Source organism: Xyrauchen texanus, chromosome 34 (assembly GCF_025860055.1).
Source record: "Xyrauchen texanus isolate HMW12.3.18 chromosome 34, RBS_HiC_50CHRs, whole genome shotgun sequence".
NCBI lineage: Eukaryota > Metazoa > Chordata > Actinopteri > Cypriniformes > Catostomidae > Xyrauchen > Xyrauchen texanus.
In genome coordinates this window covers 12,580,761-12,598,427 of record NC_068309.1, presented here as the reverse complement: position 1 = coordinate 12,598,427, position 17,667 = coordinate 12,580,761, and the positions used below count along the sequence as shown (strand labels likewise).

General features: G+C 36.4%; 1 protein-coding gene across 1 annotated transcript in view; it reads left to right on the top strand.

Moving 5' to 3' along the window:
- Positions 1 to 3,914, top strand: part of mmp11b (matrix metallopeptidase 11b) — a 29,530-nt gene extending 25,616 nt beyond the window's left edge. The window contains exon 8 of the mRNA XM_052104492.1: positions 1,906 to 3,914. Coding sequence (XP_051960452.1) covers positions 1,906 to 2,033 — 128 coding nt within the window. The 3' untranslated portion in view covers positions 2,034 to 3,914. The remainder of the gene's footprint in view (positions 1 to 1,905) is intronic.
- The last annotated feature ends 13,753 nt before the right edge of the window (positions 3,915 to 17,667 follow it).

Genomic DNA, 17,667 nt, shown 5'->3' with positions numbered 1-17,667 from the left:
GTTATTTGGATTTTTACAAAATTATCTTTGAAATACAGTGTCCTGAAAAAGGGACATTTCTTTTTTTGCTGAGTTTACATTCCCCATATTAAAAACATATTGAAATAAATAAACAGATAAACATTGTATGTAATCATAAGATTGAAGTGGGACCTGACAACCTAATTATTGGTACACAACCTCCATTAACAAGAAATAAAATAAAGCCATATACTTACAGAGTAATTAGAATAACAGTCTTAAAACAAATTACAAATACAAATCAGTTTCCTACGAATGCAAGAATGGAGTGGAGAGAAATAATATCGAGGAGGAAAACAAGGATGGAGTGGAAGGAAATATTTGGAGGGATTAATAACATATTAGCTTAAGATCCTAAAATTTGACCTATATTGAACTGCTTAAAGAAGTAATAATCTAATATTAAATGATGATGATTCTTTCTGTTTGAATTTTCTGGTTAATATGATTTTATTGTGTTTTGCATCTGTAGGGCAATTATGACTGAATTATAGAGTTATGACTGAAACAGGTCTCTGACAGATGAGTTTGTCTCATATGCTGAAATTCAGTGAAACCATTGAGAGAAAATGCAGCAACTGCAAAATCCACAAATTTGAGCCATTTTTTCCCCTCAGTTTCAGTGTTAGTTACTGAGCTTAGCCTTTGTAGGGTAGTTAAGGGTAATGGTATTTTTACCAGTAATACTAAATGTGTTAAGTCATTTAGGGAAATATACAAGAATTTGGATGGATGGACAGTAATGCCATGTAAGCACCAAAGTTGTTTAAAGTGCAATGACAAACAATAAACAACAAACCTTCACAGCACTGTCAATATATCTAAATAAAGATATCTCTCAGCAACACCGAACTAATCAGTGACCGAATTTAATCCAGTCTTATGGGGGGTATTTAGGGGCACAGTTGGAGTTCAGTTTGAAACAACTGGTCATGTGTCACAACAAAGCATGTATGCATTAAAAATGAATACAGAATTCATTAACAAAATATTCTTCATACATGACAAAGACATCTTCTCTGATAAACCTTTTTCAAATGATTATTTCTTAAATTAACCTTACAAGCAGCACCAAACTCCATCAGTCCTATTGGATCTCCTTAAGCCACTAATAAAATAATAATATATTGATGACACTTTATACTTCCATTTACAAATAAAGATATATATATATATATATATATATATAAAACATTTTGTCAATCAACTTTCATTCAGTAAAACCATTCAAGCTCATGAATTATTCAAGCCCGGTACATGCTGGGAAAACCAGCTTTGAAATGTAAGTAAAATGCACATTTCGTTTACTTGAGAAATGTACTCAAATTAGCAAATTAATGACACAATTTCCAATTTTAGGATTGATACATGATGATGCATTGTAAAGATAAGCAATCATAAAGAATATTTACATTTAATATAGAGCATTATTTTGTTTACATGTTTGAGATGAGTGCTCTACAGATGAAGAATTGACTTAATTTCAAGCGTATACTAACTTATTAAATGTAGAAATGACTGCTATATTTACTTTTCAGCCTACCCCTGCCCCAAACTCACATCATGGGTCAAGTCAATGTTACTGTGTAGAGCTGGATGGGTCACTCAAACCAACAGAAGAATGTTTTGATAGACCCAAATAGATAAATTGTTATACTTCTAAGTTAAACCAACATAAAAATGGCTTACTTATAGCTGACTCTGCAAAGTAAGCTATACGTCAACATAAACAAAATTATATCAACTCACCTTGTCTCTCACATTCTTCAGGCTGTTTTTAAAGGATGCATCTTGAATATAATTTAACATCATATCAACACAGCAAAGTTGTCAAATATTTAAAAAAAGTAGTTAATTTTCTCTTTATTCTAAATATCTCAACAGGATTTGCACACTTCTTGAAAGGAAATCAGTACTGGAAGTTTGACCCAGTGGACGTGCGTGTGCTAGAGGGATATCCACGCTACATCGGCATGGATTTCTTCAGTTGCTCTGCATCCCTGTATCGATAAATTCTGTGCCCAGCTAGACATAATTCATCTCAAATTCATCACCGGGGTCTTTTTTTTCTTCTCCGAACTAGTACCCTCCACACAGTTACACCTCTGATCAAGATCATACCAATCATTGAACTGCAGGATTTTTTAGGTAGAGTGTCAGATATTGCAGTATTTTCATGTTTGACCACTAGACAAAGCCGTTTTCTGTCATTTCGAGCAGGTACTGTGTAACTGCTCCATCTATAACTCAAGGTGCTATAGCATGTTTACTGTGCCACTTCTTTTTGAACGAAACCTGAAATTGTTGCTAAATATTCTCAAATGCAACATAATGAAATCACAACAACTCTCCTCTCAGGAAAAGCAGGAAACTTTGGCCTTAAAATGCTTTTCTTACTTATTGTGTACTTGATTATTTATTATGTGTGTACTTTGTTGCCAGTGTTGATAGAATTTAGGAAAATATAACTGCCATTCTTCTTCAGTAATACTGTAAATTGTGCCATCATATAAATTATAGTAGTTTTAAATCAATGCCCATATTTTAAATTTCAGTCAACATTTCTTACATAAGAACATACTTGCACCAGCATTTTAATATGGAGGCACTTTTGGTACAAATATAGGTGCCACAACATTTATAGAAGATAAATAACCTCGAACAATACAGTTTCGCTGCCAAATATTTCATAATTTGAGTCTAATGACTCAAATTGGTCGCTTGGCTTTCCATTCTGGCCTGTTTTCCAGTAGTGTTTGCCCCCACACAGTAGTGGATATTTTTATGTCATATGTATATGTGCTAACATGTCATTAGTTCTCAGTCCAAAGTAAACATATCTGTAAGTCCATAAAACGAATGGTTAACACTCTCAAGGTATTTTTGACCTACAATACTTGGCAAGTACAGCGACTTTGGACCTACCACAATATGCTCTCAGTGTGAATGCCCCTTTAGGCCTGCCTTAATGGGATAGTTCACCATAAATGAAAATTCTCTTATCATATACTTGTGCTCATGGCATCCCGGATGATGATTTTAAGAAGAATATTTCAGCTCTGTAGGTCCATATTATTCAAGTGAATAGTGGCCAGAACTTTGAGGATCCAAAAAGCATATAAAGGTAGTGTAAAAGTAATCCACATGACTCCAGTGGTTAAATCTTTATATTCACAAGCAATATGATAGGTGTGCGTGAGAAACAGATACATATTTAAGTCCTTTTTTAACAATAAATCTCCACTTTCACTTTCTTTTTTTCCCAATTCACATTCTTTGTGCATATCACCATCTACTGGGCAGGGAGGGGAATTTATAGAAAAAAAGGAGTTAAATATTTATCTGTTTCTCATCCACACCTATCATGTTTCTCCTGAAGATATCGATTTAACCACTGGAGTCATATGGATTACTCTTACGCTACCAGTATGTGACCTTTAAGTCTGGAAGATGACTTAAACCTGTTCTTAAATGGTGATAATGTGTAGTATGTTCCAGTGCAGGCCACTGATGCTGTTGTTTCAGTCTCTTTTCAGATCAAGTGTTAAATAATTACAAAAAACTTTCTGCATAGTGGAGCTATGAAATTCTCATAGTCTTTACAAAGCACTGGACGTGATTGCTTTGAGCAAAGGACATTGTACACCTTTCATCCTGTTATTATAATGCTCTGTATGTCATGTAATCAATTCTTTCTTTTGTTATTGTTTTTAATGATCCATTTACTGTGTAAATACTTTGTAAAAAGAATTGTATTATACATTTTTTCAGCTTTAATAAAAGCATTTCTTTGTTTATTGTGTTCTGTCTAATTATCTGTTGTCAGGGCTCCAGAAACAATTCATGTTTATAGGTTTTGTTCAATATTCATAGACTTTGTATAAAGCTTTTGTTCTTAAATTTCTTTCCCTTCACAGCTGGATTGTAATATTATCAGTTTACGCTCTCATATGAGAGAAGCGAGCACTTTCCCCATGTGTCTGGTTATATTATGTTCTTTAAGGGGTCTCAAGAGTGGAAATAGGACATGGCCCCTCTGCCGAGTCGATTCCGGAAACATACAGACTCCCCATTCTACCACACAGAGCAAATTTGTAACACAATGACATTGTAACATAATGACATCATCGCTCCAGTTCAGTTTAATCTGTAGCATCTGTTGGCGCCATCCTTCATCAAGTTACTGCATTTTGAAGTGTTTCACTTTAGTAACTACAGATGTTGAGTTGCTTTTGTAGAAACACAAACCCTGATCCTTGTTTTAACAAGAGGATTTGAAACAGAACACTTTCATAATCATGCTTACTGAATGAGCCATTTTGCTGACCAAATCTTATTAACTCTTTCATAGATCCTCTAAATCAAAACAATAAACTCATTTGAAATGATTTCAGAAATCAATGTCATTTTTGTGTTCTGTGCCGTTCATTCAAGGGCTTCTGGATCCATTTATGTTTAGCTGACATGCATCCTGAATAAATCAAATGATTTGTAATCTTTTCAAATTTTATAGAAACAGGATTAGGACATTAATTGCAGGCCTTACTTTTATTGTCAAAAGTGTATGTTAAAGATATAGTTCACCCAACAATGAAAATTCTCATTATTTACTCACTCTCATGCCATCCCAGATGTGTACGACTTTCTTTCTTCAGCTGAACAAAATCAAAGATTTTTAGAAAAATATCTCAGCTCTGTAGTTTCATACAAAGCAAATGAAAATGGTGGTCAGAACTTTGAAGGTCCAAAAAGCATATAAAGGCAGCATTAAAGTAATACTCAACTCAAAATGGTTACATTTGTGATTTCAGAAGTGATATGATAGGTGTGGGCGAGAAAACATTCAATATTTCAGTCCTTTTTTACTATAAAATCTCCTCTCTGACCAGTAGGTGCTAATATACACAACGAATGTGAATCGCCAAAAACAAAATAAGAATGTGAATGTGAAAGTGGAGATTTATAGTAAATTCCACTTAGAACATCTTAGCAATGCACTGGAAACAACCCAGAGCAAATTCTGAATTGTTCAAAGTGCTCAATAAATCATGGCATAGTTTCCTTGAGATGATTAGTAGTAACTAAAGCTAGACACTGAACCAGACTACTTAAAAAACTACTTAGTGTTCAGTCCTTTGTAAACAGCTCTTTGATTAGTGGTATTGTCCCGCCCTGTTTTAAACAAGCAGTGGCTCATCCTTTAATAAAATAAAACAGGTTTCAACCCCACAGTGCTGGAACACTTTCGTACAATCTCAAAATAACACTTTTTATCAAAAGTGTTTTAGAAAAGATTTTTTTTTTTAATCAGAAAATGACATCCTAGACATATTCCAGTCTGGATTTAGAACGGTCACCACACAGAGACTGCCCTGTTAAAAGTTACAAATGATTTACTAGTAGCCGTTGACTCGGGGATGGCTGTAGTGTTAATTATGTTAGACCACAGTGCAGCATTCAACACTGTCGATCACTTGGACTCGATTCTCTTGGACCGCATGGAGTGTGATATTGGCATCCGAGGGACTGCACTGAAGTGGTTTGATTCATATCTCCATGATAGGTAATTTTCTGTGAACATTGGAAACTATTCATGCTCCTCTGTTACACTGAAATATGGCCTCCCTCAAGGCTCCATCTTGGCTCCATCTTGTAGTTTATGTGACACAGGTCACATAAACTACAACACATAGAGACAGTATCACCTAGATATCTCATAGAGACTGTGTCTGTTCCCCGAACTACCAAACACAATACCCTCACTAAATCATTTAGAAAAAATTTGATTAAGGTCAAACTTGAACAAAACAAACAAATTAAAAATAAACATCATATAAAAATAGGGCTACTAAACATTAGATCTCTTGCTACCAAAGCACTAATTGTCAATGAAATGATTACAGATCATAGATTGGATGCGCTCTGTTTGACTGAAACCTGGCTTAAACTGGATGAATATATTAGTTTAAATGAATCTACTCCCCAGGTTATTGTTATAAACATGAGCCTCGCCTGAAGGGCCGAGGAGGAGGTGTTGCTACAATTTACAGTGAAGTTTTTGGTGTTACTCAGAGGACAGGATATAAATGTAAGTCTTTTGAACTAATAATGCTTAATGTGACACCGTCAAATACAAATATAAATAAAAAATCTCTGTCGTCCTTTACCCTTGCTACAGTGTATAGATCACCCGGCCTTATTCAGATTTCCTTAGTGAATTTTCAAATTTTCTATCAGATCTTGTAGTTACTGTAGATAGAGCCTTAATTGTTGGTGACTTCAACATTCACATAGATAATGAAAATGATACATTGGGATTAGCATTTATCGATATTCTCAACTCTCTCGAGTCAGACAAAATGTAACAGGACCAACTCATCGCCATAATCATACGCTAGATTTAATTCTTTCATATGGAGTTGATGTTGATAATATAGAAATTCTGCAGCAGAGCGATGACATCTCGGATCATTGCCTCGTCTCTTGTATGCTGCGATCAGCTACTGTTACTCAATCTACACCACGCTTATCGCTTAGGTAGAACTATTCTTTCGACCACTAAAGATAGCTTCACTAATACTCTTCCAGATCTATCTCATATACTCAATAAACCGCAAAGCCCAGAAGAACTTGATGAAATAACAAAAAATTTAAATGCAGTCTTCTAGCACCCTTGATGTTGTCGCCCCACTTCGATTAAAAAAAATAAAAAAATAAGCCCTGCACCATGGTACAATGATCACACTCATGCTCTCAAGAGAGCAGCTCGGAAAATGGAGCGTATGTGGAAAAATACAAAATTAGAAGTATTTCAGGGTGCATGGAAGGATAGTGTCTGTAGCTACAAACACGCACTAAAAGCTGCCAGGTCAGCATATTTTAGTAAACTCATAGAAAATAACCACAACAATCCTAGATGTTTATTCAGTACTGTGGCTAAATTGGTTAGGAATAAAGCCTCAACCGAACCAGATATTACGCCACACCTCAAGAGTAATGACTTCATGAATTTCTTTACAGATAAAATTGAAATAATCAGAAATAAAATTGGAATTATGCAATCATCTGTCATAGCACCTCAGAAATCAGAGTCGACTAATTTCCCTCATGTGCATCTTCAATCCTTCGCTATCATAGGTCATGAAGAGCTAACAAAACTTATCGAAACATCAAAAGCCACAACTTGTTTGTTAGATCCAATACCAACTAAGCTCTTAAAAGAGGTATCTCCTGTAATATCAGAACCTCTTCTTAATATCATTAACTCCTCGCTATGCTTAGGACATGTCCCAAGAAACTTTAAAATGGCAATTATCAAACCGCTAATTAAGAAGCCACAACTTGATTCTGGAGAACTTGCTAATTATAGACCGATTTCAAATCTCCCGTTTATGTCAAAAATACTAGAAAGGGTAGTATCCTCCCAAATATGTTCATTTCTACAGAAAAATAGTATACAGTGAGGAAAATAAGTATTTGAACACCCTGCTATTTTGCAAGTTCTCCCACTTAGACATCATGGAGGGGTCTGAAATTGTCATCATAGGTGCATGTCCACTGTGAGAGACATAATCTAAAAAAAAAAATCCAGAAATCACAATGTATGATTTTTTAACTATTTATTTGTATGATACAGCTGCAAATAAGTATTTGAACACCTGAGAAAATCAATGTTAATATTTGGTACAGTAGCCTTTGTTTGCAATTACAGAGGTCAAACGTTTCCTGTAGTTTTTCACCAGGTTTGCACACACTGCAGGAGGGATTTTGGCCCACTCCTCCACACAGATCTTCTCTAGATCAGTCAGGTTTCTGGGCTGTCGCTGAGAAACACGGAGTTTGAGCTCCCTCCAAAGATTCTCTATTGGGTTTAGGTCTGGAGACTGGCTAGGCCACGCCAGAACCTTGATATGCTTCTTACAGAGCCACTCCTTGGTTATCCTGGCTGTGTGCTTCGGGTCATTGTCATGTTGGAAGACCCAGCCTCAACCCATCTTCAATGCTCTAACTGAGGTAAGGAGGTTGTTCCCCAAAATCTCGCAATACATGGCCCCGGTCATCCTCTCCTTAATACAGTGCAGTCAGCCCTGTCCCATGTGCAGAAAAACACCCCCAAAGCATGATGCTACCACCCCCATGCTTCACAGTAGGGATGGTGTTCTTGGGATGGTACTCATCATTCTTCTTCCTCCAAACACGGTTAGTGGAATTATGACCAAAAAGTTCTATTTTGGTCTCATCTGACCACATGACTTTCTCTCATGACTCCTCTGGATCATCCAAATGGTCATTGGCAAACTTAAGTCGGGCCTTGACATGTGCTGGTTTAAGCAGGGGAACCTTCCGTGCCATGCATGATTTCAAAGCATGACGTCTTAGTGTATTACCAACAGTAACCTTGGAAACGGTGGTCCCAGCTCTTTTCAGGTCATTGACCAGCTCCTCCCGTGTAGTTCTGGGCTGATTTCTCACCTTTCTTAGGATCATTGAGACCCCACGAGGTGAGATCTTGCATGGAGCCCCAGTCCGAGGGAGATTGACAGTCATGTTTAGCTTCTTCCATTTTCTAATGATTGCTCCAACAGTGGACCTTTTTTCACCAAGCTGCTTGGCAATTTCCCGTAGCCCTTTCCAGCCTTGTGGAGGTGTACAATTTTGTCTCTAGTGTCTTTGGACAGCTCTTTGGTCTTGGTCATGTTAGTAGTTGGATTCTTACTGATTGTATGGGGTGGACAGGTGTCTTTATGCACCTAATGACCTCAAATAGGTGCATCTAATTTAGGATAATAAATGGAGTGGAGGTGGACATTTTAAAGGCAGACTAACAGGTCTTTGAGGGTCAGAATTCTAGCTGATAGACAGGTGTTCAAATACTTATTTGCAGCTGTATCATACAAAAAAATAGTTAAAAAATCATATATTGTGATTTCTGGATTTTTTTTTTTAGATTATGTCTCTCACAATGGACATGCACCTATGATGACAATTTCAGACCCCTCCATGATTTCCAAGTGGGAGAACTTGCAAAATAGCAGGGTGTTCAAATACTTATTTTCCTCACTGTATATGAAGAATTTCAATCTGGATTTAGGCCTCATCACAGTACAGAGACTGCACTTATCAGAGTTACAAATGACTTGCTCTTATCATCTGATCGCGGCAGCATTTCTCTTCTAGTGCTTTTAGATCTTAGTGCTGCATTCGACACGATAGATCACGACATTCTCTTGAATAGGCTGGAGAATTATGTTGGAATTTGTGGAGTGGCATTAGCATGGTTTAGGTCATATTTAGCAGACCGTTACCACTTTGTCTATGTAAATGAGGAATTGTCAAACCAAACAAAAGTAAAATATGGAGTGCCACAGGGATCAGTTTTAGGGCCTCTGCTTTTCTCCATGTATATGCTTCCCCTGGGAGATATTATCAGGAATCGTGGAATAAGTTTCCACTGCTATGCTGACTGATACACAACTTTATATTTCTTCAAAACCTGATGAGATTTCACAATTATCAAAATTAACAGAGTGTATCAATGAAATAAAAGATTGGATGGCCAGAAATTTCCTTCTACTCAATTCTGACAAAACAGAGGTTCTAATTATTGGACCAAAAAGCTCTAAAAATAAGCCACTAAAATATAATTTGACTCTAGATGGATGTACCGTTACATCATCTTCAACAACAAAGAACTTAGGTGTTATATTTGATACAAATCTGTCCTTTGAAAATCAAATTACAAATGTTTGTAGAACAGCATTCTTCCACCTAAGAAATATTGCTAAATTAAGGCACATGCTCTCGGTTGCTGATGCCGAAAAACTAATTCATGCGTTCATGACCTCAAGACTAGATTATTGTAATGCATTACTGGGAGGATGTCCAGCAAGATCAATAAATAAACTTCAATTGGTTCAAAATGCAGCAGCCAGAGTGCTGGCGAGAACCAAGAAATATGATCATATTAGCCCCATTTTATCATCGCTACATTGGCTACCTGTTAAATTTACGTATTGATTTTAAAATTCTGTTATCTACGTTACAAAGCTTTGAATGGTCTAGCTCCACTGTACTTAAGTGATCTTCTAACACGCTATATTCCAACACGTTCATTAAGATCGCAAAATTCTGGCCTATTAATAGTTCCTAGAATATCAAAATCCACAAAGGAGGAAGATCCTTTTCATATTTGGCTCCTAAACTATGGAATAATCTCCCAAACACTGTTAGAGATGCAGACACACTCTCTCAGTTTAAGTCTAGACTAAAGACTCATCTATTTAGCCAGGCATACACCTAATTTATCCCACACTTAGGCTGCTTTAGTTGAGTCTGCGGAACTAGAAACATTGAGCATGATCTCAAACTCTGCAATAAATTGAATGGCATCTACAGCTTACATCTTTTTATTTGTTTCCCTGTCTCAACCTCGGGACTCCTATCCTGAGGTCACCAGAACCGGCTGGATCCAGCACCATTCCTGCTTCATGTTGGACTCCACTGCTACATGTCAGCTGAATGATGATGACTAAATCGCGGTCGATTGATGGACTACTGATCGTGAAATGGAATGCATAGACTAACTATTGCCCACAAAAGCCTTACGTCGGCCAATTGACAGGGACACTTGCATCTATGTGAACCTCTACAATTAATCTAGATGGACTTCAAAGACTTTGGTCATTAATCTTACAGTTCAAACACAATCGATTTTTACTCACTGACACCTTAACACTTAGTTTAATGATTTTAAAACATGATTTTACCTATACATAATTAATATTTACATTACATTCATAATGTTAGCCAGAGGGAACTGGCCCCCACAGTGAGTCTGGTTTCTCCCAAGGTTATTTTTCTCCATTAATCTACATCTTATGGAGTTTTGTGTTCCTTGCCACAGTACGCCTACGGCTTGCTCACTGGGGTTATTAACTCTTTCCCGCCAGCGTTTAAAAAAAAAAAAGTTGCCAGCCACACGCCAGGGTTTTTGGCGATTTTAGCAAAACTTTAATGGCCCATAGAATATTTAATTCCATGAATATATGAAGATGCTATATATCAAAATAAAGATCTGAGCCTCTGCTTTTAGGCAAATAAAAAACGATTTTATTTTATCTTCATTTGTTATTTTTAATGCCATTAAGGCATTAAAGGTAAGCTTTGTCAAAAACAACATTTCGGACAAAAAGCTGAGAAAACGGCATTTCTATCTACATTTTGAGCTACATTCTCAAAACTCCACTTACGTTTAAGGCGATGCGCAGTCTGTTTCTTTGATCAAAGAGTTGCGTACTCTTTCAAAACATGCGTCGTGGTCTTTCTTACCGTATTCCACCTAAAACACGGATACCAGGAAAATTCCGTGTTTGGCGGAAAGCTTTTTCATAAAACCCGGAAAATTCCGTGTTTGGAAGGGAAAGAGTTAATATAATTATCATTTAATTATTTTTAAACCATTAAAATCAAATTTTGTCTAAATTACACAATGATGATTAATCGACTTTATGGGCGTTGCAGTTTTTGTCGTCTGTTAATGCTGATGTTCTGTGAAGCTGCTTTGAAACGATGTGTGTTGTGAAAGGCGCTATACAAATAAAATTGAATTGAATTGAATTGGGCCCAATTCGGTTTTCATTATACATACGACCTCTAGGATCCATCTGCTGCATACATGCCATTTCTTATCATATTCATGCAATGACACACAGATGTATCTACCTATGAAAATTGGGAATGATCAATCCCTGATGGTCTGTCTGGAAGTGGTTAAAAGCTGGTTGTCTAATCATTTTCTCCAGCTAAATCAAAACAAGTCAGAGATTATTATAGTTGGGCCTCCTAAATATACTGAGAGGATAGCCAGTATTCTTGCTCCCTTGGCGATAACTGTGAAAGATAAGATGAGAAATCTCAGTGTCAATACTGAATCGGCACTTAGCTTTGAGAATCATATACATTCGTTTTTTAAAAACAGCTTTTACCTGCTCAGAATGATTTCTAGGCTAAAACCCTTTTTCAGTTTCAAAGATTTAGAGACAGTTGTTCATGCTTTTATTACCTTGAGCCTAGACTATTGTAACTCTCTCTACACACAAAAAAGGGAGCATATTGCTCCTGTGCTATCCTCTCTTCACTGGCTTCCGGTGTGCAACAGAATTGATTTTTAAACACACTCTGTCTCAGTACATTAATGATCTCTTAAGCCACCACAAAATCTCCTAGGCTACTAAGATCTTCAAACCAAATGCTGTTGGCTGCCCCTCGGTCCAAGGAAAAGCTAAGCGGGATCAAGCTTTTTCGGTAGTTGCCACTAAACTATGGAATAATCTTCCCCTTCACATTTGTTTGGTCCCATCTGTTGAGGTCTTCAAGTCTCAATTGAAAACTTCTCTTTTCTCTTGCTTTTCAATCTAGGGAATCTTAAATTGGAGATATATGCACATACACTGTGCTTTTTAATATATAGTTTTTCCTGTTGAATTTATATTGTTTATATGCATGTTATGTGTGGTGATGTTTACATCATTCTTAATCTCTTAACTGTTTCTAGATTCTTGATTGTGAAGAACCTTGGTCAACAAAGTTGTTTTTAAATGAGCTACATAAAAATAAATTGATTGATTGATTGGAAATGCTGTTATGCACACATATGTACCTCTTCTAAGAGTATGTTGTAAAACACATGTCTGGATATTGAACTTGGAGGACATTTGCCTTTAGGGTAAAGCATGTCTGCACTGGTCTAACCACAAGCATGCACACACAGTTGACCCTGCCATCCTTGCAGTATTTCTCTCATTAAATGAAAAAGCATATTATTTGTATGTTCAAATATGTCACATAAATCCCAGAGAATAGTACAATCGAAAAATATATGGCTTTTAAAAGGACATTTAAAACGAAAGCACTAACAATTTTGAAACCGGTCCTGAAAAAAAGGTTAAAGAGTCAAGTTTCCAGTTTTATTTATTACCACTCAAAACAACATCCGCTATGGTACACAATTTTCATAAGAGTGGAATGTTCAATTTGTTTTTCTAAGCGAGGACATTAGATACAAATGATGAAAGATCAGACACAATGTAATTAAGGTCCTCTACAAAACTATTAGCATGTAAACCACATCCATCAAAAGTCATTTAAGTCCAGAGCCAAGACAAAAAAAAACAAAAAAACTCTACAATGAGTTCTTTTCTACTAACAACACTGTGTTTGAAATGTTAACTGTTTGTTTTTACGACCTGAAACCTTAGATACAATCGGCAACACTTTGGATTCCATAATGGATCACAGGTGTGTTCAGAATTAGATTGCTTCCTTCTTTTGTAAATTTGTCTCTTCTACACACATAAAAGAAGAGGACTGCACTTTGACTAAGATGATCCCAACAAGGTGCAATGAACACACAAGAGAAATAGAAAATAATTGCTCTCATCATTTACACACTACGGCAGATGGATGGATATTTTATGGAAATGAGCAGCATGAACATCCTGCCTGACATCTTTTGTGGTCTACAGAAAAAAAATACAGGTTTGCAACGACAAGAGGTTGAGTAACAAATAATGGAATTTTCATTTTGGGGACAACCATCACTTTAAAAGATAACTTAAGAGTTAGTTCACCCAAAAATGAACATCCTCTCATGATTGTCTCACCTTTAAGCCATCCCAGATGTGTTTGACTTTCTTTCTTCAGCAGAACTGAAGTGAAGATTTTTAGAAGCATGTTTCAGCTCTTTTTGTCCATACAAATCAATTGAATGGGTTCCATTAGACTAATGGCTATTTGATGGTCCAACAAGCAAATTAAGGCAGCATAAAAGTAATCCATCCAGTCGATCAATTAATGTCTTCTGAAGCAAATTGAGAGGTTTGTGTAAAAATGGACCATTTCCATCTGGTATTAAGATGCGTTGCGGGTAGAGGTTGACCGATAGTGGATTTTACCGATAACGATAACTATGTTTGTTACCTGCGATAACCGATTAATCAATCGAATAGTTTTTAAAATTGACACTGAATGAAAAATAACACAAATTAAAATAGTACTGAACTTTAAAAACTTCAGCTGATTTTAAATTGATGTTGTTCCTTAGTCCACAAGAGGGCGCTATAAATACATAAACCATTCAGCGACATTATATTATTGCAAAGAACATTCCTATCTTGGCTGTTAAAAAAAAAAAAAAAAAAAGACCATTTCATTATTTAACTATTGTTATAAATAATAAGTTTTAGTCCATTCATATTATCAAAAGTAAAATGAGTAGGCAAAACGCTTCAACAGACAGTTTACATGGTGTTACACTTGCACAGATTCCTATTACTCCAGAAACAAGCTTCATAATTACAGCGAAAAACCACATTGTTTTTTATTCAGTACAGTTGTATGTAGAGTGGCAATATTCACAGATAGCAGTGGTATTCGGCTGAACTTGGTGGTGTAGCAGCTCAGACAATGAGCCCAGGCCAGGGGCTGTTCAAACAGACGGAACACAACAGACTGGAACAGAACATGAGGATAACGAGACACACATTAGTAAGTTGAACTCCTTTCCTAATAAAGAGTTTAAAAAAAAAAAAACTCACTGCTTAATCTGAGAAATGCTTAGAAAAGAGCAAGATGCAATGGCCAAGTACCAACTGTAAGGGGCTGTTCACACGAAACGCTTTTGCAACTATCCATTTGTTTTTCTATGTAAATGCGTACTAGACAAATGTCTTTGTTTATTCAGCGTCTCGTGCAGGAGCGGTGTTTTTTAGAGGATGTGTCTAATTAAAAATAACTTTAACCTGCTTTCTATTAAACTGTATACAAGAATGTGAACGATCTGAAGTCATCATATTTACAGTGAGGATAAAAAAAAATGAATTGAAATCAGATGCGTTTCTGATTTGTTTAGATTTCTTTCTCTCAGCAGCATGAAGATATTAATTTGCTTTCTCATGTCACTAGCTTTAAATATGCAACTAAGCTTGCTAACGAATACATAAACATGACCAGCTGGATATAAACTATTGCAAATAGATGGCAAAAGATGGTAACAATCATGACATTTAAACACTTTGGTAGGACTTGCCTGTATTTTTGTCACATTATTCTAACCGTTTGAGGTTAGCTTTAATGTTAGTGTCCTCTCAGCCTTGTCACAAACATACTGCTGTTCTCTACTAATGCAGCATCTATTCAACAAATTAATTACTTTAATTACTTTAACTACGACAGTGTGTACTTTAGTGTACTGTATACATACCTTTTCGTTTCAATCCGCATCTTAAGTGTTCCGCTCCATGCAGAGTATAGTCAAAACAAACACCACAATGAATCAGTGAAGCGCCTCGAGGCTGCTCTCATACTGTATAACGACAACGGATCCTTCCCAACCGCTACAGCACCAGATGCAATGGGGAAAACTATTGGTGAGGATTTTTGCCAATAACCAATTGTTCCAGAAATAGGTTATCAGTGCAGATTAATAGACAAAACCGATATATCGGTTGGCCTCTAGTGTCAGGCATTCCGATCACAGGGGTCTAAAATGGTTTGTGATCGGATCACAGAAACCACATACGGATTTGTTCAAAAACGCATGTGTCCACATCGCATTTGGGGTATTAATGCTAATCAGTCCTGTATGTGCTGGCAGCAGAGAAGCACCACAACTCACCAATCAACCGTTGCGCTAAAACAAGATTTTAAGAGCGAAAAAACAAAACAAAAAAAACGGATACATACACAATCACGAGAGATTCACAGATCTTCTTCGGTGTGTTTGATATCAACACAGATGATAAGCATGAACACCTGAAGCTCCAATACAGGTAATTGACAAAATAATGGATAATTCTGCTTGACATATTGTGTTTGTGGTTAAATTAAATTTCAACCACATCTGGGAGGAACAGCGTGCTGTTTTATTAGCACTTTCTTTGTCTTTTCTGACTTTGATCATGCAGTAGTAACACATTGGCATAGTGATTGATGTATCTTGTAATGAAACCGAGACCCTCCTCTCCAAATCCGAACACAAGTGTTTAAAGGAGACACATTTAAGTGAGCAGGTGTAAACAGTGATGTATCTCACCGGACCACATGTGATCAGTTCAACTGAGACACATCTTAATACCAGGTGGAAACGGGGCCAATAAATCGATTATCAAATTGTTTTTAACTTAATTTTTTTTTTTTCTCCCAGGAGTCAACGCATCAATGACGTAACCGCAATGGCGCATTCGTGTGGGAAGACAGAAGCGTGCTTTGTATACAATAGAGGTCATTTCAAACAGCAATACAGCGTTGGGTAGAAGCAACAATTTAAGGTTAAAAATGGTTTTATTATCGATTCGTTTCTTACACCAACCTATCGGTTTTCTTCAGAAGACATTAATTGATCGACTGGAGTTGTGTGAATTACTTTTATGCTGCCTCAATATGCCTTTTGGACTGTCAAATAGCCAGCAGTCTAATGACACCCATTCTCCAGCATTATATGGACAAAAAGAGCTGAAATGTGCTCATAAACATCTTCATTTCGGGTCTGCTGAAGAAGGAAAGTCATACACATATGGGATGGCTTAAAAGGTGAGTCAATCATTAGAGAATTTTCGTTTTTGGGTGAACTATTCCTTTAAAGGTCCGTGGCAGTGCGACATCGAGATGGTGTAATCCTTTTCATTCTGGCATCAAGTACTGGTGACTTGCGTATCATAACGGTGACTTTCTTGTTATTCTGTAGACAGGGCTAAAACCAGTTTTGTCACAGGGATTCCAGTGATTTTGTTTTAGTGGTTAAAGGGTTAGAACACCCAAAAATTAAAACTCTCATCATTTACTCACCCTCATACCGTCGAAGATGTTTATGACTTTCTTTATTCTGCAGAACACAAACTAAGATTTTTAGAAGAATATCTCAGCTCTGTTGGTCCATACAATGCAAGTGAATTGTGATAAGGCCTTTGAAGCTCCAAAAAGCAGATAAAGTCATCATAAACATAATCCATCAGACTAAGGTAGTTTAATCAATGTCTTCTGAAGTGATCCAGTTGGTTTTGGGTGAGAACAGATCAAAGTGTATCCCCTTTTCACTTTCTGGAACTTTTCACTGAAAAAAAAGGTATTCTAAAGTGAAAACAATACAGTTTTTTAAGTTGTGGTAACTGAACTAATTGTAAAGATGCAGTTACACATTATCAGGTCAAATTGCAATCCTGGTCTCACTGACATCATAATTTTCATTTCCATGCATCTGTTCTGTAGATTATAAATATTACACATCCTATTCAGAGTTCAGTGAACATGAATAACATACTAAATGTCTAAATACACATTGCTTGTTAGTGCTTGCTTTAAGAGCTTTATAAATGTTTGGCATCCAGTTAAACATCCTTTCACAATGCCCCTTTACATATGCATGTCCCCAAGTATCATTTTAGCAAACAACAGAAAATGTGTGATTTACGTAAGAAAAAGGAATCTTGATGGGCCTGGAACTACTCTGGAAATACAAATATTCTCTATAGTAAAACCAATTACATGTCCTGTGATAGACTGCCAAAGGATTATGTGAGTATATATATATAATCTATCACAGGCATCGGTTAATGAGGGCTTTCGGGGTTTTGATTGAACTGCTTCCAGTCT